The 22,454-nt window shown below is 49.2% G+C and overlaps 3 protein-coding genes and 1 long non-coding RNA gene across 18 annotated transcripts in view; all 4 read left to right on the forward strand.

Moving 5' to 3' along the window:
- LOC143146044 (uncharacterized) overlaps positions 1-6,186 on the forward strand; it is a 30,780-nt gene extending 24,594 nt beyond the window's left edge. For 13 of the 14 annotated variants that reach the window (XM_076310016.1, XM_076310023.1, XM_076310018.1 and 10 more), the window contains 4 exons: positions 478-795; positions 1,051-1,308; positions 5,709-5,842; positions 5,998-6,186. In XM_076310016.1, the coding sequence (XP_076166131.1) occupies positions 478-795; positions 1,051-1,308; positions 5,709-5,842; positions 5,998-6,181 (894 nt within the window). In that variant the 3' untranslated portion in view covers positions 6,182-6,186. Of the gene's footprint in view, positions 1-477; positions 796-1,050; positions 1,309-2,509; positions 2,656-4,345; positions 5,595-5,708; positions 5,843-5,997 lie in introns of those variants that run through there. The other variant, XR_012991830.1, reaches the window with a different exon arrangement.
- A 653-nt stretch (positions 6,187-6,839) lies between these two features.
- On the forward strand, positions 6,840-8,359 carry LOC143146045 (copper homeostasis protein cutC homolog). Its single transcript, XM_076310030.1, has 2 exons — positions 6,840-7,227; positions 7,350-8,359. Exon 2 carries the CDS (start codon positions 7,350-7,352, stop codon positions 8,064-8,066), a length of 717 nt encoding a protein of 238 aa, XP_076166145.1. The 5' UTR covers positions 6,840-7,227; the 3' UTR covers positions 8,067-8,359.
- A 2,231-nt stretch (positions 8,360-10,590) lies between these two features.
- Positions 10,591-22,454, forward strand: part of Snu (ABC-type transporter snustorr) — a 35,174-nt gene continuing 23,310 nt past the window's right edge. For both annotated transcript variants that reach the window (XM_076308186.1, XM_076308187.1), the window contains exons 1-2: positions 10,591-10,726; positions 14,715-14,959. In XM_076308186.1, the coding sequence (XP_076164301.1) occupies positions 14,883-14,959 (77 nt within the window). In that variant the 5' untranslated portion in view covers positions 10,591-10,726; positions 14,715-14,882. The remainder of the gene's footprint in view (positions 10,727-14,714; positions 14,960-22,454) is intronic.
- LOC143145781 (uncharacterized) lies at positions 19,280-21,573 on the forward strand. The gene is made up of 2 exons (XR_012991767.1): positions 19,280-19,739; positions 21,549-21,573. It is a non-coding gene; the product is annotated as an uncharacterized LOC143145781 (long non-coding RNA).

Genomic DNA, 22,454 nt, shown 5'->3' on the forward strand with positions numbered 1-22,454 from the left:
CCCACGGTGTGCAGGCAACGTCGTAAAACCGCGTTCCACAAATTGTGCGCGTTGTGCACCGTCATCGGCCCTCTTCGGCTTTACCCCTCCGTCCAGGTAGAAATCCACCGTAGACGGTGGACGCGCATTAAAACCGCTCGAGAGCTGACTCAGCCGAGGCAACGATTCGTGGAAAGGAACACCTTTATTCTCCCGAGTTCCTGCCTCGCCCGGATTTCCCCCCGTAACTACGAACGCCCCTGTGCCTTTCTCGGGTCTCTTTCGACCCCCGGTGCGTTATTTCTCCGCGTACCCGATTTTTCCTTCTCGGTCTCACTCGTCCCTCGAGAACCCTTTCGAACGCATGCAAACATTCCTGCACGCATCGTGTTACTTGGAAAGCGATCGCAATTAAAATCGTTAAGAGCGAGGATTCGCAGCGGTCGAAAAACTCTGGTTATGTACGACTCGAGGCTCGTCTACGATTCGTTTCGACAGATGGACTCCCCGGAACGTGAAATCTACCGCGACCCGGACGTGGTCAGAGCCGAAGACAGGGTGAACGAGGTGGTGCACACGGACACTGCCAGGAAGATGCTCTCGATCTTCAGGCAAATGGAGGAGAACGCGACCAAGAAGGAGCTCCCGAACGGTCCGAAGCCACTGAAACGCTTCACGCCGCCGCCGGAGGACAAATTCACCAAATCGACGGCCTCCGATTCCGAAGAGGACGAGGAAGAGGAAGGGGAGGAGGAAGAGGAAGCGGAGGACCGCAACGAGGAAAGGAATCCCAACTACGTGCGAGCTTCGGATAAGGTTCGTTTACGTCGATCGCCGCGCTGTTTCCATTGTTCGCGAGAAATGGTAGTACCGTTTATTAACGTTCTGCCAAGGTCACGGTGCCTCGAGATTCTCGAACACGCGTGAGAAACGATCGAGGAGAGGTGTAGCTTTCGTCCGTGCGAACGCAACGTCGACGGTTCGACCAGATTCTCCGCTTCGAAAAGATCAGCGGGGTAGATCGCGACCGGCAGAGTTTCCACGATTACGACTAACGCGGAGCGTTTTCAGGTGGAGGACGAGTTCCTGAAGCAGGCGCAGAACGCGGCGCGCGCAAAGACTCTCTGCGCAAAGTTCGAGCACTGGGAGGAGACGGACGGAAAGTCTGCGCCGAGCAACCAGAACATTGCCGAGATGGAAATCGCTCAGAATACCGGCGACCAGCTCAGCATAGAGTCCGCGAGCAGTCTCAGAGCCCGCTTCGAGTCCCTCGGCTCGCAACCGACCGAATCTCCCCGCACACCGAAGGTCAAGGTCAATCGATTTGTGGTGAGTACTCTTTCATAGAGACTTCGTCCACCTCCATTCATCCTCCTTCGAGCAACTCGTCGATCGAAATCGAAACGGAGCTTTCGTAATTATTTCCTTTTTTTCTCGGTAAAGCGGTAGCCTGATCGCGTCACGGTCGAAGGAAAATCAACCGGGGACTCAAGGCCACCGACCCCCCCACTCCGAATCCTCGCACCGAGAAGAGACCCGGTGGGGGTAACCGTTCGAGTGGCCTTGAGCGGCCGATCTTCCTCCGACCGTCCAACTTTCGTCCAAGCGTTCCCGATTCAGTTCGATCGGTAGAGATTTCGCGACAATCGAATTCTCCTTAAAGATTTTCCTTTAACGCGCGTTACCCCTCGTATTTTGTTTGCGAAGCGTGGCTCTTTTTTTTCGCATGGTGTGCTGTGAACTCGATGTCGTATCCTCTCCGCTTCTGAGATTTGTAAATGTTGTTTTTTCTTATAAGCGTGTACGTGTGCGCGTGGGTGCAAAGTGGGTGCGTGCGTGCGTGTATGCGTGCGTGGGTGGGTGTGTGTTAATATGTTTTTTACTTTTTTTTTTTTTTAAGCACGATTTTTCTCAGGGTGTTAACCAGCGATAACAGGAACGTGTTCTCACGACTGTTGCGCGACGTTTGCACCGTAACCTTGCCACTTGTATTTGATCACTCGGTATTATTTTGTTTCGATTTTGAGTAACTTTGTATCGATCGTTGTACTTGTTGTGTGCACGCAAATTGACGAGTTTCGAGGGCGGCTCCGGGCTCGAAGAATCGCACGACCAGCCTCCGAATAAACGAGGAAAAGATGTTCCAACGTTTTCTCCGACATCGAAAGAAAGATTCTTCGAGCCCGTAGGCTCGAATTTCGTCGATTCGGTTTCGTTGATCTCCAGTAGCTGTGTAGAAAACTAAATCGTACCATCGCGAAACAATCCCCGATAGAGGATAACGCAAACTGGACCTCGGCTCTGCGATAAGAAACGTATCTAGGCCGAAACGATGGTAATTCCGCACTCACTCGAATTACACACAGCATGACTAGTTTGCGTGAATTGATACCCGCGACCTGTGTTGTTCCGATTGCCTCGCATTTTGGTCTTGAGATTGATGTGACGCCTGCAAAAGTGTTGGCCGGCTTTTCCGCACGACTTGGCGACAACGATCCAGTGATCCATATTCTCTGTTGAACGCGAACAGTAAAGGACGCGCGGGATGTCGAGGATCCGAGGCCCAAGGACGCGATTAAAAGGGCCCAATCAAAACGGAGCGAAGAGTCAGATGAACGACGCACGCAACGAGGATACGAATTCGGTTGGAATCTTGCGCTTCAGAGGAACGACACGGTCGGTGTCCTTCGTTGTGCGGTTTTTACGGTTTTTTTTTCCTTCTTCTTCTCTTTTTTAGAAGTCTTTTCCAGACGAGAGCGTTCTTTTAGCAAATCTAGCGTAGACTGTATATTGTATTGTACTCGCGACAGGCGACGAGCGAGCCTCGAACGCGTCGAGCGCTTCTCGTATCGAAACTGTGCGTAGATTTAGTTTAGACGCGCGTTGTCGAGCAGGTTAAAGAAAAGCGATGGAATTGAAACTCTCCCTCCCACACACCCCCTGTAATAATTAAGTATCTCGCGATCTGATCGAAATCGGTGCCTAAATTTTACACACGGAGCGCTCGACGCCTACTCCGGGCTCGCTACGCGATTTTTCGAATCGGTCTTTTTACACGCGAAACGTTTACGAATAGTTTTTCGACGCGTATTGTATACCGGGGAGTTCACGAGAACGGAACCGGGCGAAGCTCCTAGCGACGAAAATTCACGGCGATTTGCGAGACGCGCTGCTCGTCCCGATCGAGCGTGCCAAAAACCGATTTCGCGTAATTAGGTGCCAAAATTGATTCGAGTCGCTACGAACATCGTCTCTCGCTCGTTCTTTTTTCTCTTTTTTTTTTCGCGAGCGCCGAGCGAAAACCGCAGGCGGAGTTTAAAAGAGAAACGATCGTGAACCTCGAGGCTGTCCGGGTACGAGCTCTTTTACCGAGAGAAATAAAAACCTCTTCGACCCGGTGAGCCTCGAGCCTCCACTCTCCCCCTGACCCCCTGACCCCCTGACGAATAAAAAAGAGCGATTTCATCGTGGACTCGAGTGTCTCTCTCCAGAGTCTAAAAGTACTTAGGACCTACGAGCTTTTTCGGGCGCTTTTTTACAGAGTTTCGAGTCTTTTTTATCGCTTGGTAGACGTAAGACTTTTTACGCGCGTCTGCCGGTAGAAGAGGAGGAGCGAAACAGAAACGGTTGAACGGAAAGAGACGTGTCTCGACCCCTGGCGCGTGGAACTCGATCGCGATCGTTTTCACCGGTGCACCTCGAACAATCGCCTGGAAAATCACATCCCTTTTCTACCAAAGAGAATATTTATATTAGGAAAAGACGCGACCAACTATTTAACACGATCGGTAAACGGAAGAATTTTCGAACACGCGCGGCGCTACCGTTCCGAGCTGAAAAGAACGGTCCTGGCTAGCCGAGTGTAAACCGAGGCCGGACGAGGAACTCCCTCGGGAACCGTTATAGTCGTGTACGACCAGCACCGGTGAAAAAGTTCGTTGAAAAAACGAGAGTTTCCAGTGAGTCGACGGGGGTCCAGGGAATCCAGTGTCAGTTTTCGAGCTCCTTGTCGTACGATCCAGCCAGTGAATTGAGAGCAGTTCGGGAAAATCATCGTTCCTTCCCTACGGAGATTAAAAAGAACCCGGCCTCGAGAGCACACGTACCGAATAATAGGCTTTTTATAATTTTTATATAATGTTCGATGGACGGACGATACGAGGGAGCCTCGCTATAGTCCTTAGCGTTTAGGGTCCTCCGCAGTGGCCTCGCGAGCCCTCCAACCCTCACCCTCGAATCCCCGAAGCGAGGACTGGTATCGAATTCCTTCGTTATTGCCAACGCGAACGCACAGTACGCATACATATACGTATACATACGAATATACATATAAATATATATAAATATATATTTATCATTGGTATAGAAGAACGACGTGTATATCGACCTCCCCTACCCCCAACACCCCCCGCTCCCTGGAACCACTTAGAGGAGTGCACCGCGTCGGGACGAGACGGAAGCATCCCCTGAAATTTACCTTCGATCGCGTACACACACAGAGAGTCGCTTCGAAGTTGGTCCACGAACGTCGAAGGAATCGCATCGAGAGAACGAGAGACAGAGAGAATAAGAGAGAGAGAGAGAGAGAGAAAGAGGGAGAAAGAGAATAGGGGCGATGGAACGATTCGAAGTAGAGTTTCAGGGTATACGTCCAGAGATCTTTTCTTAGTCGACGAAGAGCTCGGAGAGGTGCAAGATTTAGAGGCATTAGTGATTCTTTTTCTTTTTAAATCAAAATCTTTAGTATTACGTAGAGAGGACGAGATCGTAAACTGTCGATTATATACTTACACGTACATATGTGTGTGTGTGTGTGTGTATTTATATTCTCTACGCGACTTTATCCAACATTTTTCTTTTCTATTTTATCGAGAAAACGTCGACGAAGGGTAGTTTCTCCTCGATCGATGGAATTCAGTGCAATAATTTTAAGGGAAACATTGTTATCGACACGATGCGAACAAAACCCGCGATTGTTTGTTGTTAATTGGCGAGAAAAGTATTTATATATCTGCGAGCAATTAATTTATAAGACCGATCGCTTAGATCCGCGGCCTACTCTGTCGAAATGATTTTACCGTAGACTTTCGTTTGCGTCTTGGATTGTATAATTTTTAGCGACTTATGATACTCTTGTTCTTTACCTTTTACCTTTCACGTGTAACGATTTATTACGATCGTATTGCAAACGATAAATAAAAGGGCACATCCTGACGAAAAAGAAAAAAAAGAACAAAGCGATTGTGAATTACGTGTCACACTTGGAAACACCGAATGTTTAAACGTAAATGGCGCCATTCAGGGTAGGATCGTTTAAACGGGGTTACAAAATTATATCTCGGTTGCTCGTGGATGTGGAAAAAGAGTGCTTCGAAACAATTTTCTTCGAGCGATTCGTTCCGTATGAAAAAAAAAACCTATCGACGACCTGAAAATCTCGAAGGAAATTAATCTCGATAAAGGTTTTCTTCTAGATACTTCCGGATACAGCCGTTCGAGTGATCCACCCTGCGTATCCCTTTCCGAAAGTACGATCCCTCGAGGCTAAATGTGTGTTTCGTTTAAACAAATTCGGTAGAGAAAATAAAATGCCTCCGAGGCTTCCTTCGCTCTGACGCGTCACCTCCGCATACTCATTTGCTCCTCATCAGCCCTTCACTGTTTTCATCCAACGACTTTCTGTTTACCATTTATTTTGATTTCTTCCAAACCCGAAAACGACGAAACAGGAGATTCAGGCGAGCTGCACGGACGTGTGCGAGAGCTGCGAAAAGAAAGTGTATCCCCTCGAAAAGGTCGAGACGAATAACAAAATCTTTCACAAACAGTGCTTCCGGTGTCTGCAGTGCAATTGCGTGCTGAGGTAACGTTATTAAAAAAACAAAACAAAAAGAAACACACACACACACAAAAGAAACCCACATCGATCGATCGATCGATCGATCAATCAATCAATCAATCGCTACCTATGATCGGCAAATAAAAACGTTGACGCTTTTTCTCTCACTCCCCGTACAGGATGGACACGTTCACCTTAAATAACGGTAAACTCTACTGCATCCCGCACTTCAAGCAGCTGTTCATCACGAGGGGCAACTACGACGAGGGTTTCGGCGTGGATCCGCACAAGAACAAGTGGACAACGAGCACGAGCAACCCGACGAGTCCGTCGGCGATCGCGGTCTCGAACGGCGATCTCTGATTCCGCGCGGTACCCGCGTCGCGATTAGGAGACGAGAGAAACAAACACCGCGCCCCAGCCGGCATGTAAATTCGTAACGAGCGAGAATGGAAATCGGTCGGGGATCCCGAGGAATAGACCCACGGAAAATTACTTTACTAGTTCTCCAAAGACGATATCGTTCCCGGGCCAAATTGCGAATCGATCGATTGGACAAAAAATTGCGAATCGTTCCGAACATCGTCTCGATTGCTAAACGGGATCGCGTGTACGACATCGGTAAACGAGAAACAAAAAAAAAGAACAGTCTCTCGCGACCCCAAGGACCTCGGTTTTTTCGTCCTGCTCCTTGCTGTCCTCTCATTCTTAAGTATTTTATTTTTTACCTCTAGACCCTATTGCCAATGCCCTATTATAAATTTCGCTTAAATATTTGTTATAATTATTATTATTACTATTATTATTATTATTATTATTATTATTTTTTACTTGTATAACTCTTGGTATTATTTTATTATATGTGTTGTATAATACAGAATTTCAATGCGCTTTATAAATCCCCTGTGTGCAGTGATTATTGATCCCTGTTGTACGGACGAACCTGATGCAACAATAATCAAGGTACATGTTTACTTTTTGTCATGTGAATTTCATTGGTACGACGACGTACGTACGTTTCTGTGTCGGATATGAATTGCTCGTTATCTTTCGTAGCTCTGGCGATTAACTCGGTGAGTATCCGAAGATGGCGGGATCGTCGCATCTACGCGTGGCTGCGCAGACCACGTGCACTCGTGCACGATAGGTATTCGTCGTTTTTTCCTTCTATTTATCGTTATCGGTGACTCGCGAATATCGTCGCGCGACGAAATTTGAAAATTCGTTCCAATTTCGTCATCGAGTCGTCTCGGTAGCCGAGTTCGTCACCGTTTTAAATACAACGAGCCACTGGTCGTCGTCTTATCCAACATTCCTAGTAACAAATTGCTAGTGACATTCGTCCCGCTGCGCCTCGCCGCGAAATTGGCAACGCCTTTGAGAATTTTTCCATTATCGACGAGTAAACGGTAAGTACTCGCCTCGAAACTTGGGAAAAAATCCTTTGCGACGATCACACTATACTTTTGTACAATTATAGCGACGATAGTACCTTTCTACTCACTCCTGTGTATCCCGATCGATGTTTCAGATGGAAATCTGCGTCGATCGTCTGGAATCGGCGAGGAACGCGATCGAGGGTGGTGCAACGAGGCTCGAAGTCTGCTCGGCTCTCACCGAGGGCGGTTTAACACCCAGCCCCGGTCTCGTGAAGAAAATCAAAAGTTTCTCGCCCATTCCCCTCTACGTCATGCTTCGATCGCGATCCGGTGACTTTGTCTACGCGAGAGAGGACATGGACGTGATGCTGCACGATCTGAGGATCCTCAAGGATCACGGTGCGGATGGTTTCGTCTTTGGAGCGTTGACATCTAGCAACCGGATCAACGTAGAATTCTGCAGAGACGTACTATCCGCGGCCAGCCCTCTGCCAGTCACCTTCCATCGAGCTTTCGACGAGATCGACGACCCCTTGCAGTCCCTGGAGACCTTGATAGAACTCGGATTCGAGAGAATCCTAACTTCGGGTCAGAGAGACACTGCCGAAGAAGGATTAGAGTTGATCAGGAGTTTGGTTCAGAGAGCTCAAGGAAGAATTATCGTCGTGCCAGGTTCTGGAATAACCAAGGACAATATTGTAAAGGTAAAGAGGGTATCCAGAGCGAAGGAGTTCCACGCGTCCGCTAAGAAGATGGTCTCCGGCGGAGGCAACGCGGTCAAAATTGGATCCAGCAAGGAGATTGGTGCGACGGTGACCGACTGCGAATTGGTCCGTGAATTGGTCGAACTAGTCGCGAACCGATCGTAATGGCGGGACACGTAACATTTCGTAACGCGTCTCGTAACATTTCCATATCGATATCGATTATCCGAAATACATTTTCTACGATCGATACCCGTGTACGTGTGTTTTTCGCTGGAAGAAAGTGAACGAGATTAAAAAGGAGGACGACGTTAATTCGCATCCGAGGTAGCCGCTATTCGTTAAACACTGCAAGGTTGATTTCTAAATTATTTTCCGGATCGATTAGACTCGTCGATGTAATCGAATTGTCAACAGCGCTTCCGAGTAAGGAAGACGAGGAAGAAAATAAAAAAGTTAAGTAATACCCTGTCCCTGATTCTTGCAATACGTCGTCAATTTACAAACGTCATTATCGTGTTTTGCAGAATATTGCGAATAATCTAGATCCACCGAGTCGTTCGATCGATCAAGAAGCAAGTAATTGTTGCACCTGCGGGTGAATTCGTCGAGGTGACGGCAGAGGCAGGGGAGGAAACGTCGTTCGACGCAAACCGTCGACGATTTTTCAACAATTTTTTTGCTCTCCTGGCACGTCGATCGGACGCATTCTCGTTGGACAATTTTAATAGAAAATTGTGAAGAAAGTAATGTAAACAGGGTGCACGAATGAGCGTTCCCTGGCGCCGATAACGAGGTAGCGACCATTACCGACTTTGCGAGGAGATCTCCCGACGAATCTTGTTTCGCGAACGGGAAATCGTACCCGTTGCGTATCGTTACCGTCCTCGATTTCGCGCGAGTCGGAAACAATTTTAATACACACGAGTAAGGGCCACGCAACCAAACAATGACTCACCTTTCGATTTATCGTTTTACGCAACACTGTCATTATTTTTATCGCAAGCTGTGAAATCTATAATTACGTTACTCTCGAAAAAAAAACGGAAAAAAGTGATAAAACGTTGCTCGGTTCGCGGGCGGTTTTTATAGATCGCGATTAACATATAGAGCGCGATCGAGTGTTGATCGTCGGTCGACACGCGTGCAATAACTGTTGTCCGAGGCTTTCCCCTAACTGCGATCGCTCCGTAACCAACGGAACTCCGAATCTCCCGAGTCATTATTAGCCGAGGGTAATGGTCGCGGCTAACGAAGATTTCTCGAGATCGAGATACCAGGGAAATCCGAAAATGGGACCAAGAGAAAATTAATTAACGGCATTAGAAACTTCCAATAGTCGTACAAAGTTAAATAACGGCGGAGAAATTGGCAAATAACTGGTAAGAAGAGCCGCTCGACGTATCGAAAATATTTGTTCGCGATACGATTTCCTGATTCGAGCAGTCGCAATATCGCCATAAATACGCGGGGAATGCAAATGCAACCTTCTGCGTTTATGCCAATGAGACCGACAGATACCATTATCGTTCGCGTTCAAATCGTAATGGCTTCACGGTACGTGTACGTAGATGGAATCCGTGTTACGTGCTAGAAATTATACATGAGACGAGATTGCCTATTCCGTGCCGCCGCGGAGAATAGAGAACAATCGCTCGATGATTCAGAACCGATGAAATTATCCCGCGAGCGTACCGAAGGCCCTTTTTCATCGGTAATAGAATCTCGAGTATCGTCGAATACCTTCCGATCGCGATCGCTCCGACCGATTCAGCCTTTAAGGCCGAAACGAGCACGCGAACCGCGCACGAGGTTCGCGACCGATTTCGAGTCGCGCACGCTTGCGCAATCTCCGGGCAGAACGGGCCCTAACGCGCGGAAGGTGACGGGATTGCACTTTCGATTTGCAACGCGCCGTGCCGCGAGGAAAAGTGCGTGCTCGCACGCGCGCGCGCGCGCGATCTCCTCCGATCGAGAGCCGCACACTGGTACGCGCGTAGAGGGAATTTTTCGAAATTTTCATCTCCCTTCGATTGGTCGAGGCTCGTTCCCGGTGCTCGAAAGTCGAACGCAAGCATCGTTGCGATTCGACCATCGAGGAAACTCGGTCGAGCGAACCGCTCGCGCGTAGAAAGGATAAAGGAATAAAACACGACGGAATCTGGCAAGGATCGAGGATGTCGTAGTGCTCCTACCAAGGCTGCCAACCACGTCGGCGCCCGTGACAACGCTGACCGACGGAGAGTACGTATTTTGTGTTGCATACTCCTGCAAGGTGGGTCGGCCCAGCGCAGCGGTTTTCAATCGAGTTCCGTGACCCCTTTCCACAACGGAACGGAACGGAACGGAACGGAACGTTCGAGTGGGAATCGATGTTCGATAATTGCATTCCTCGGTCGTTTCGAACTCGTCGAGACCGGTACAGGCTCGTACGAATTCGAATCGAGGATCGGAGTCGAGTCTCGGTAAAGGTTAACTAGACGTTCGATGAGAAATATTCGAGCTCGAGGGCTGAAAACTACGTTGGTAAATCGGTGTCTCGACGCGTAAAAAGTTTCACGCGCTGCGAGCCGTCGAGTTATCGAGCCAACGAATGGATAAATCGGCCGAGCGGAGTCTCCTCTCCCCGCCTCGGGTACCGGTCGAGGCTCCGAACGGAGAACCGCTGAGGTAGAGTGTGTCGGTGCGTGGTCGCGCGGGGCTGCGCGTTATTGCTCAACCGGCCTCGTAGCTCAGTGCGAGAAAGACGTTCAAACGGCTCGGGCGTCACGATCCGTGCACTCCGGCTTCGTCCTTCCATCTCCGTGCACGACGACGCGCACACGGTAAACCTCAAACGACATTTCCCTATTCTTCTACGATCCGCACCCTCGAAGCGTCGAGACTCGCGCCACGAGAATCGATTTCGCGTGTTTTCACGTGTGACAGTGTACCCAGCATCCCGATCGTTCCGCGTTCGCATGTGCGACATCGTACGACGTCGAGCCGTGTTGTGCGCAGCCACGAATCAGGACCTTCGGGGGACCCTTTGTTCGAAAATTGCGCGCGACTTCTCAAAGTGTTGATTCCTTTGGTGTTTCCTCTCCACTCGCGTGCGGGGAATCGCGCGAACGGTGGTTGAAAATAACGTCGCGTCGTGGAATTGCGCGGTAAGTTTCGGCGCGGAACCGAGCGACAGATGTCGTCGAACGCTTTCGTTCGGAGTCGTTCCTGGATCGAGTCGAATATCGATGACCGCTAGGTTTCTTAACGCGCCGGTGTCGCGCAACACGTCCGCATAACAGATTTCGCACACGTTGCGATGCGCGAATGCGTCCAACTCTTACGAAATCGAGCAGGCGACTAAGTTCAGGAAGCAACGGGGAACTACGGATGTCAGATATCGAAAGAGACACGCGCGACGTTTCAATTTTCACGCGCGTCACGGAGCGCGTTCGTCGAGTTCGAATCCGTCGTGTCGAAAGTACGAACGCTGGGAACCTCTCGTACGAGGATCACGATACTCGACGGACTCGTTCGATCGACCTACTTCGAGGTAAATTCCTCTTAGGAAGCATCTAGCGACGAATATTAGGCGCGGGGACGATAACCTCGATCCGTGTATCGGGCGTAGGTCTTTGATACCGACCGATGGGAACCGAATTGGAAAGTGTCGAGAGCCTCGAGAACCTCGAGAACCTCGAGAGAATTTCGGTGACTCGTTATCGATCGCGTGCACACTTTTTCTTATCGATGGTTCGGCAACGGGCGCGAGTCGAGTCCGGGGTCTCGGGGCCCGTTTCCTCCGGTGTCGCGCGAAAAGCGAAATTGGCCAGAACCACTTGGCGGTCCCCTGGCCTAAAAAGACGGCTCTCCTCGGAACCGTGAAAGTCATCCGTCGGATGGGGCTCGCGTGATTTACGATGCTCTCGCGTCACCGGCGAGTTTCGAGCGACCTACAAACATATTTTCCCAGCTCGCCGTAGGCATTTAATCTCGCGGCTGCACTTTCGATCCCTCGAATCGAGGTTCGAACGCGCGCGCGGGACCTTTGTCCCTTCGATACCGGGTCCCGTAGGGTCACGGTGGGTCCCGGTGGGACGTGGCGCGAGCGACCGAGGCGAGAAAGCCCTCGGGGATTCCAGGGATCGCATCGGTCCGCGACTAACGGTACTTTCGGTTCTTTTTGGTGCGTACCCCGCCGTAGTCGATCGGCGATCGCCTCTGTCGAAAGAGAAGCAAAATCTCGTCGCACGACCGACTACTTTTACCTCTTTACGTAACGCGAACGGAAGAGAATTTGTCGAACGGGCTGGCTGAATAGCAATTAAAGCTCCTCGTGGCGATGCACCGCGCAACACTTTCACATAACAAATTGCATGCCCGTGGAAATTGCATAAATTCGTACGGTGACATCTCCGTTGAACCCTCGGTACCCGCTCGATCGACGCGAGATTTACCAAATATTGATGTTTCTGGTCCAGGATCGCTGTCGCGATCGAAACTCGTCGAAAGGGTAGGGGGAACACCGCGATCGCTCGACAGGGGTAATACCGTCCGTGTCGACGCCGCCGCTAGTTATTTATCGTTCGCGGGAGAACCGTACCGTTCGGTACAGTTACACGGTACAATGGTACAGCTAGAAACCAAGGCGAATCGAGGAGAACCCGGCGAAAAACCTACCGCCTTCCTAACAGAGTAACGGTAGCGATTTCTCGATACGAAACGTTGCCGCTCGCTCGATCGGAACCCGGTAAACCCGGAGACGGTGAACCCTAATCGCTCCGAGATCGAGAGGTCGACCTTTTACGACCTCGGTTCACGGATACGGTCGTTCGTTCGACCGAGCTCTCTTTCTCCGAACCGCGCGCGCAATTTCGCGAACGATCCGGACACGCGTCGATTAATTAGGGCCGCGCGAATCCAGGCTGGAATATTAAACGGTGAGGAGCGAGTGACCGTCGACCTCTGCTTCCTGAAAGCATTTTCGCGCCGCTTCCGGTCGGCCCGCCACGAAAGCTCCACTTTCTTACGCGGTCAGTGACGCAGGCTGCTCTCCGACCGGGGGGAACGCGAGCGGACCTCGATTACGAGGACAAGCGGAAACACCGGTCAACGAGTCGCTAATACCACCGAGTGCCGCGCAATCGACAACAAACTCCTCCGACCACGAGGATTTCCAATCGGATCGGAGGATCGGTCGGTCCCCTTCCGCGTTTGGGTCTCTCGGGTGTCGTTGCTCGCGCGAGAAAAAGGATAACGCGAGACGAGGACGGTAAAACGTTTCGCGGTACGCGGATCGCGACGGGGAGCCGTCTTCCATCGTCCTGCAAAAGCAGGTTAAAATCGGAGGGGGACAGGTGGGATGGATCCTTACCTCGCGAGTGGTCTCCTTTCATCGTGGCAAGAACCGTTCGTACTCGCGCTTTTACCATTTTTGGTCGCGCTTCTTTTCGTCGATGGAAATGTCGACGGACTGTCTCCGCCGATGATAACTCGGAGCCGAGACACGAGCGGAGACACGGCTCGAATCTAGCGAAGAAAAGGAGAGTCTTTTTCTCGACACTTTCACCAAAACCGATACGGATTTTTAACGCTCGAACGAGGAACGCGAGTTTCTTCCGCTTTAATCGAGTTGGACGAATCCGAATAGAAAATTGTAGAAATCGATGGAATCGGGTCACGAGGATCGGGCCGTTTTGCTCGCGAGCGGGATGCTGTTGCGTGGTCGAATACGCGAGGTGGTTGATTTTTGCCCCGTGGTTCCGCCGCGCTCGAACGACGGTGATCTTGATCACCGACCACCGTGACGAAATTCTTTCCTCGACGGACATTCCGATTTCTAGGAATCCTTGGAATATCGGTCGTCGCGAATCTTCGTGCCGCGAGCTGAAGAACTGGCCGCGAGTCCTACGAAATAGAAATTCGAATCCTCGATCGATACGCACGCGTGTACAATAGGTTCCGTGGCACATTATTCACCGTGGAGAACGAAGACGCATCAACGGCCGCTATAGCGTGCCAAGGAAAATGTATGTTATTCGTTGGCCGGGCTATTTTCTATTCCAGCGGCCGACGGATTGTTATACACCACGCTTTCTTCGTAATGACCTCAAACGCGCACACGTGCGTCGTGCGCGGTGCTCTCGCGCCGAGACACCAGCTCCCGTAAAACAGTTTCACTTTCCGCCATTGTCGCCAACGGTCCCAAGTTACCGCGACAAAAAATTCGATTTACGGAAAATATCGAATCGACTCCCGATACCGATCTCGGTTAAGATCGTCCGTCGTCTAACCGTCGAGAAGAAACCTTCTTCCCGCCGCGTCGATCGGTGACGATCGTTTGCACCTTCGAACGAACATTTGCATTGTAAATCCTGACGCGTCGTTACGTTGCACGAAAGTCCTAGAAGTAATGTCTAAAAAAAAAAGAAATACGTACGTAAGCACGTACCTGCGTCGCGTTGCGTCAACGTTGCGAAGAATATCGTCAATTTGGTCGCTCGCTCGGAGAACAGGTTCCGATCGAGACTTCGTTTCCTTACTTCCGCGATTGTTAAATTTCCATCGATGTGGCGTTAGGGGAACGAGCGGTAAAAAATTAAAATTAAACTCGAATTCGGCATCGATTCGAAACTATGTTCCCTCGGTGGCTCGTTTAACTGGTTTCTCGAACTGGTCTCGAATTAATTCCCGATGCTCCTACCTTTGCTCAAAATCGATGGCTACTCGATGAGAGTTACGCCCCGGGGGTGCTGGGTAAACTTTGCCTACCGAAACGATTACTTATTATTATTTAAATGGTGAAACTGAAAATCCTGTTCGTTTTCGCAGCGGTTGCGATCGCGTACGAGGAACACTGTGACGCATTCTCAACGGAGAGACCGAAAGGACAAGATGCGTCGTCGTTGAGGCTCCGTGATATCTCAACGAGAGGCGCATTATCCCCGAAACCCTTCGGTCCGTTCGAGTGGAACCAAATCGTGGGAATCGCGGTACGAGATGGACAGCAAGAGCGATCCGGCCAAGCAGAGGGAGAAGATCAAGAAGATGTTCAGCTGGAGCGACGGACTCGCTGCGTGAGTAACGAAACATTGCCCCCGAATCGCGAACACCGTCCCGATTCAACGAAATCGTGCGATGCACGTCGCGATGGAATTCCAAAATGTGATTATATATTTTCGTTGCGTGCGTCAGAGCCGATAGTTTCGTGCTTCCCGCGGTCTTTGAAGCCACACGAGCGAATCTTTCCAGGTAGGCGGGATCTCCGCGCGATGTTTCGAGAGTCAGGGGGAAATAACTTGAGAAATACTCTGTAAATAAGAGGTGTACACCGAGTTTGCCGTTACTCCGGCGATTGTGGTTTTAGCGTCATAAAGAGACACGCGCGTTTCGCGACGTACGTATACACGCGGACGGTTTTGTAACCTGTTGCAGGAACGTGACCGATGCACGAAACCCACCAATTCCTCTTGAATACATACGGTCGTTTTATGGTAAATTGCATTCCGGTTTTCAGTTGGCTCGTCGCCGTCGCTATTCCTTCTCCTTTACCGTGGCTTCTCTTACTCCGAAATTGAACTCGTTGCATCTATCCTTCCCCGAGGAAACGACAACGACGAGTCCTTGGTAATCGGACGGTTCTCGGGATCCACCGATTCTTGGTCGTGCTTTGCGTATCCACGGGCACGGGTGTGCCTTCCAATTGAATCGAAGTCACAATCGCGGTTGTTGAATTTCCGTCCCGGTCGAAAAACTCGTGGAAAATTGGCAAAGTCGGCGAATGCACGCCGCGAAAGAAATTTTGCAAGAGCCCCGGGGCAGGCTGGTACGGGGCTTCGAACGTTCGCAATCGCGCGTGAAAGTGGCCAACGACGCGACGTAGAGACTCGTCCGTGGCTCGGTCGTTTGATCGCTTCACAGTGAAAGGGCAAACGTAGATCGAACGCATCCAAAGACACACGGAGTCGCGTGTACAACGACACCGACGTCCCCTCGAACGATTTTAGGAATAGCTCGCGACGACACCGCGCTCGATGCGCTATCCTCTCTTCGTACGTAACCCGCGTTTCCATTTTATCTTGGACGATCATCGTTGCGCGAATAGATTTACGAAACGTTTCACGGTGCAATTTCGGAGCAGGCTCCTTTAACTTTGAGAGAGAAAATTCGCAGCGTGTCGCTCTAAATCCCTCGTCGTAAGACCATACTTGAAAGTTTATACATTTTGCCGCAACGGTCGATCTCTGGGATAAATACACGGTAAAATCGATCGAAAATAACGTTCGATCGTTTTACGATATTTTGTCAAGTTGCGTTTTTCGACTATTCGTCACGTTTGCAAGTAGCTCCACTATCCAGAGGGTTGGCGCACTTTTTACACAAATTTCAAATTACCGAGGGGTAACGTCTTCGGGGTTAAAAATTTACTCCCGTTTCCTTGCGTACCGACCCCGGAACAAACGAACGGAGGTGCGGAGACTCCTCGAGAGATGGCACCACCATTGTCGTTTCCGTGGCGGTCGAAACGAGCATTTACGAACGCGCGAAACTGAAAAAGAAGGTTGTTCGGATGGCTCGTTCTGACTCGCTCGTCCGATTCTCTTTAAATCGTTCGAAGCAACCGATCTCGCGGAATATCGCAACAAATCGTCGATAAGTATCTATACTCGTTCTTAGTTACTGGTAAAACTTCCTCGAATCGAAACAGCGAATACAATTTTCATTTTTCTCGTCGAAACACTGAGTGCCGACGAGCGATTAGCGAGAACCCGGTATTGTTCGCAGCCACCTGGCGAAGAGTCCAAGAAGCGTCGCCATATTCTAGTTACGCGATCAACTCGAGGAAATTAGCATAATTGTCGACTCGTGTCTGGTTAGCATAACAACGCGCATGGACTGACAATCATCGCGAAGGAACACACAGATTGCGCGACGATGCGAGCGAGTATCTTTGCGAGCATTACATAAATAAAATTTCATACACGATACTGTAAGATCTGTTTTACGCTAAACGGAAAAATTAACAATGCGATGACGAGCATTTCCTCGAAGCGCGGCAATATCCTGAAAGGAAACATACGGATTGCGCAGTTTGCATAAACACAAATTAATATACGGTACCGTAAAAACTGTTTCACGCCGGGAAATTAAAGAAAATTAACAACGCGCGATAACGCGTGTTTCCCCGGAACGTGACTTTCCAGTATTTAAATAACGAACTCGATACGCTAAATAGAAACTGTTAACGTCCACCGGAACGTTGCGATCGCTTTTGACACGAAGACAGTCCTCGTATACGTTTTTTTCGCGTCTCATTATTTTTTTTACATCCTTTAACGTCGGTGTTGTTCTTTTTCTGTGTTCGTTCCGTTCCGTTCCGTTCCGTTTTATCATCGGTCGCGAAGTAATCTTCGAAGAGTACAAAAAAAAAAAAAAGAAGAAAAAACACGACGAGCGATAAAAGATAGAATGAATATTTATCGCTCCGCGAAAACACGTTTCCTAAACGATACACGTGTTACGCAAGCTTCGAGAAATTTGATAAAATTAATTTGTCATCGTCGTCTCTTAAAAATGCAGAGTTTCCGCGGGTATCGGGTTCGGAACCGTTACGATCCGATGTAGTATCCGGGGGTTGCTTAATTTATTCACTTTCTAGAAGATTCGCAGCTTCGTCGTCCGAAGGAACATCGGTTCGTTCGTTCGAGGTACGAAAATGGTTCTCGATATTCGGTCGGTAGGGTCCAAGGTGACCTTCCGAGTAGCTACGGTCACGCGGGGGAATAGGGCATTGTTCGCAGAGACGTTAGGATCTCTGACGGTGACTCGCTTTGGTGATAAGCTCGATTCTCTTCGCGCTAGGATTTCGTAGCACGGATCGAAACGAGTTCGGTTGAAAATGTTGGCAACGCTCGTCTGATTGATGTTGTCGCGTCCCGTGACGACGGTTCCTTGTAAGTGGCACAAGGTCTACGAATCGAAGAGGCTCTCGAAGGGAAAACCCCCTGGTTCCCGGAGCGATTATCGCTCGTATCGACCAACAGACGGCCCGACGTTGTTTCAACGCTCTTCCTGGGATTTACGTAACACAGCAGCCGGACTGACCGCTTTCACGTCTATACCGTACCTTCTGGCCGCATTTAGCGACCCGGTTCGATACTCCCCACGATGGTTTCTCGCGTTCAAACGCGTCCTTCTTACCCTGGCCCCCCCCCTTTTCAGGGTTAAATCGAACGATCGAACGATCGAACGATCGATCATCCTTCTCCACGGATCTTCGTCTCGGTTGGATTTCCTATTGGTCGCAGCCGGCCAACATCAAGGCTGACTAGGCAATATTTTTTTCATGTTTTATTCAACATCTTTATTACGCAAGATGTGGAAATACACGCACACGCGTGTAACGAGTACACGGTGTAGATCAGAATTATTGGTACACGCCGGTAGAACTCATCGAGAGAAACAAAATGGAGTCTCGGATAGGTGGAGCGTTCGTAGTTCGTACGGTATTACGTATTTGTAAACGATGGCAGCCGATCCGCGGGCCCTCCCCCGTTCGAAAGTTCTCAAGAGTCGTAAAATCTAGGCGGTTGTTCCCAAGTTTGCTTTACTCGGTCAATTTACCACGACCGTTCGATTTTAACGCTTAACGGTGGGTTAGGTTGCGCCCGACTCGCGCGATTCGGAGATCGAGTGGTGTCACGTGCTCCGGACAAGAAGGAAACATTCACGCGTGTTTACGACGAACTTGGTTCGCCTTTTTTCCATTTTTCGCTAACGAATCGCAGTCGGTTCGAGGATACGTGTACACAAAAATGTATTTTCCATCGCGTTCTTCTCGAGAGAGACACGCGAGGACTCGTCGATCGAGCGCGAAGACAAAGGCACAATGCCTCGTTTAATGCGCGAAAATAGGAACCGTTCGTTATCAATATTCGAGGCACGGGTAATTTTTAACAGGAAGTGGTCGAACTCAAAGGAGCCGCTCGAAGAGAACTCGCGACCAAGTTCGATCATCCTAATTTTGTATCGTCGACGAAATACAGTCGATATTTCGTTAACGAACTTTCACTCGGAAGAAGATGCGAAAAGTTTGCAGAGAAATGCGCGCCTGTTCGTAAAGGTTGGTATTCGAAAAGGTTAGGGCCTCGCGGCTTCGATATCGGTTCGAGACCGTTACTGCGATAGGAAAGAGTGGACGTCGCGGGACGAGAAATGGGAATAGAGGTCGCGACGACGAAGAAAATCGACCTCCTCGGGAACGCTCGGTTCGGTGACAATCGTCCGGTGCACGTGCACCGAACGAGACTTTCGCTTTTACCCGAACAAGTCCGCGAAGGTGGCTGACACTACCTCCGTGAGACCTTGCGGAGACCTTCCCCTCCATCTCGGGTTAACCCGCTGACAATAAGAATAAGATTTGTCCACGTTGGACGGGCCACGCATACTGAACGAACCGCGAGTCGTTCGACCAGTTTGCGTCGCGACGTCGAACGATCACTGGTGTGGGAGATCGAACTACCCAGTCAGCGATTACGGACGCGTACAGCCTCGAGAGAAGTTACGAACTTTCGGGGTAGATGGTACTCGCTAAACGGACCCGATATCGACTATTAACGAGTATCTACCCTAGAAGCTACCGATCTCTGTTTTCCTTCCACCCTGGAATAGGTGGCCAAATTTCGAAATACTCGCAACCCGGAGAAGATTTATTATTCGCTGGCCAACGATCCTTCTTTTCGCGTTCCGCCATCGTATCGTGTGATTTTGACACGCTTGACAGTCTATTCAAATCGTTCCACGAATGCAATCGCGACATCGGCAATACGGAAACGAGGCATTTGCAGACCTACCTATGTTTGCACATATTTTTATCGTTCGAGTTGCTTGGCCGTTTATTTTACGAGCACCCTTTACGTACGTGCATACGTACCTACACGGATACGCGTGCGATCGAACGTACAGGATGTCTCGAAAGTGACGATGCGAAATTACCGGGCAGATACTACCGAGTGTTCGAATAAGCACGATTTCGTCGCTCGCGCGAGTAAGAAAATTTGTGAAAAGTCGTGTTTGAACGTTCACCTCGAAAAGTGTGCTCCGAATGCATTCGTTCGATCGGGAAGAATTTTTATCGACGCTTTCGATGAAGTCGAATCGAGAGAAAAGCAACCCGTTCGCGCGTCGGATGGCCTCAGGATCGAAAAACGGCGAATCGCTTTCACTTTTTCGAAGTAGCAAAGCTAGCTCGAATCCTTCGCGAAGATTACATCACCGGAGCTTCGATTTTTCTTCGTTCCCTTCGTCGAAGGCTCCTTGAAGAACCAGGCGAAACGATCAACGCTCCCGTTATTTGTTTCGTTCGGTCGCTTTGCGATCTAAAAATACGTCGAACAAGTTTAGCGAACAGCGTCGACCGAGGAAAACTACGTTTCGGTTGTGCGAATTCCATAAATAAAACGGTCCGAGAACGCTCGAATGGACGCGAGAACAAAGAACGACCGACCTTAACATTCACGTAATATTAATTCGATCGTAGAATTCTTGCAACGATGCTACTTTCTGCAACCCGAGTATTTAAACTGTCATCGCATATTACCGTACGTGTATACACATTATTTCTATATTACGAATATTCACTTGCTTCGATTGTATTAAAGGGTTCTCTCGTCATTAATAACAATAATAATAATAATAATAATAATAGTACGGGTTTCCGTAAATTCTCTTGGCCCGCGGTAGGTGAACGTGACCGGAAACGATAGGTAGTTTTACAAAATCTCGAGCGTTCTCCTTTCGTTTTCGCGGACTCGACGTGCAATATTGTACATTTTCTAACTCTCCTCGTCTCTTTCGTCGCGAAAAAGAGAAATTTTCCAAACGGGTCGAGCTATTTTTGTACCGAAATTATTTTCGCCATGGATCGTAACTCACGCCACGGTTACGCGACACCTGAACCTTTTTTCGCGGAATCCTCTGACGTGGATCAATTATGCAAACGTTCGCGCAAGAAACGAGCGAACAGTTGCAAGAATCCGGACACGGAGCGACCCTCTCGATGTGCTATCGATAATTCGTAGAATCACGTGCGGCAATTTTCGAGAGAAAAAGATGCATAATTTCCTGTTATTTAATCGGACTTCCATTACGTCAGGGACCGTAGCCAGGGTTACGCAATTGCCGGGGAAAGTGCGCGGACCGTCTTGACCACTGTTATGGTCGCTGTTTCTCGACCTGAAACGAAACTGTTTGTTGATCGACACCGACAATCGTTCCTCGATTATCGTCTAGCCAACGGTCGACCGTTTTCGTCTAGAGGAAAGCTAATTTCGTATCGCCATTTACTCTGAAAAACGATCGCAACGCGTTTCGTTCCTCCGAACAAAAATTATTTCGACGAAATAAACGTAACCTAGAGACTTTCGCGAACGTCGGTTATCGACTACCGACCCTACAACCACCGAGAAGATTTCAGATTTTTTCCTTCGAAATTATTTTCGCACGTTACTTCTAAAACAATTGTACGGTTTTCGCTCGACCGTTTAAATTTTCCATAATCTGTCCCTGACCTTGGTAATTTCACAGTCAGATACGATACATCGTCCATACGGATAAAAAATATGCATCGCTGTAAATAATTGTTCGTTGAACGCTTTCAAAGGACAGGATGCAAAATCAACCGGAAGCGTTGGGTTTATTTTACCTTCGAGGCGATCAGCGGGTACGAAAAGAGGCACGAACGATGCTAACGATTCGATAACTCGGCGAAAAACAAACAAAGGTTCCTCGTTGCGAAAAAAAGAAAAGAAAAATTCTGTGCCTAGTCGCGAATCCCCGAGCGTGTTCGAAATGGAGTTTCTAAAGTGGCCGAGACTGTTTTGAAACCGAGATCTTCTACGAGATCCTGGAATTTACATAGTATGTTAACACGAGTCGTCGAGGTGCAGAAATTCTTTGCTCGACGAAACTTTCTTTCACCTGGAACACTCCCTGGAAGACGCGTTCGCAATTCGGAGCCTTCCATGACTCTTCGAGAGTCGTTTTCATCGACGTCCGATGCTCGATTTTTACGCGCTCGTGACATCCGAACCTCGAGCGAGCAAACATCGCGTTGGCACAAACCTGCACCTGAGGTCACGCGTGCGTGTGCTTTGCGAATTAACGAATCGCGAGGAGCGCGTCACAACAAAAACAATTCGATCGCGCTATTTACACGGGACTCTTGACAAAAATTCGTTTACTCATTGTGTATCGCGGATTCGATACTCTGCGCTCCAAGTTTCCTTTTTGTCACGGGGAAATATCGTTGTCTCTGGAACTTCGCGATCTTAAAAAGCACTTTCCTTTCCTTCCAATCGTTCCAATGTTTCAGCTTCCTGAAGTAATCGCTTCTCGTAAATCTCTCTTGCGTATTTGGTCTCCAAAGAGTGTAAAATCGTTCAATAATAATTTAAAGAAATAGAGAAATTCTCTGTACACTTATCCAACGAGTACAATAGCCAACGATTGACAAGATTGTAAAAATAAATTATCAAACGAACGATCGTCGTACCAACACTACTAACTTTAAAC

This window comes from Ptiloglossa arizonensis, chromosome 4 (genome assembly GCF_051014685.1).
Source record: "Ptiloglossa arizonensis isolate GNS036 chromosome 4, iyPtiAriz1_principal, whole genome shotgun sequence".
Taxonomy (NCBI): Eukaryota; Metazoa; Arthropoda; class Insecta; order Hymenoptera; family Colletidae; genus Ptiloglossa; species Ptiloglossa arizonensis.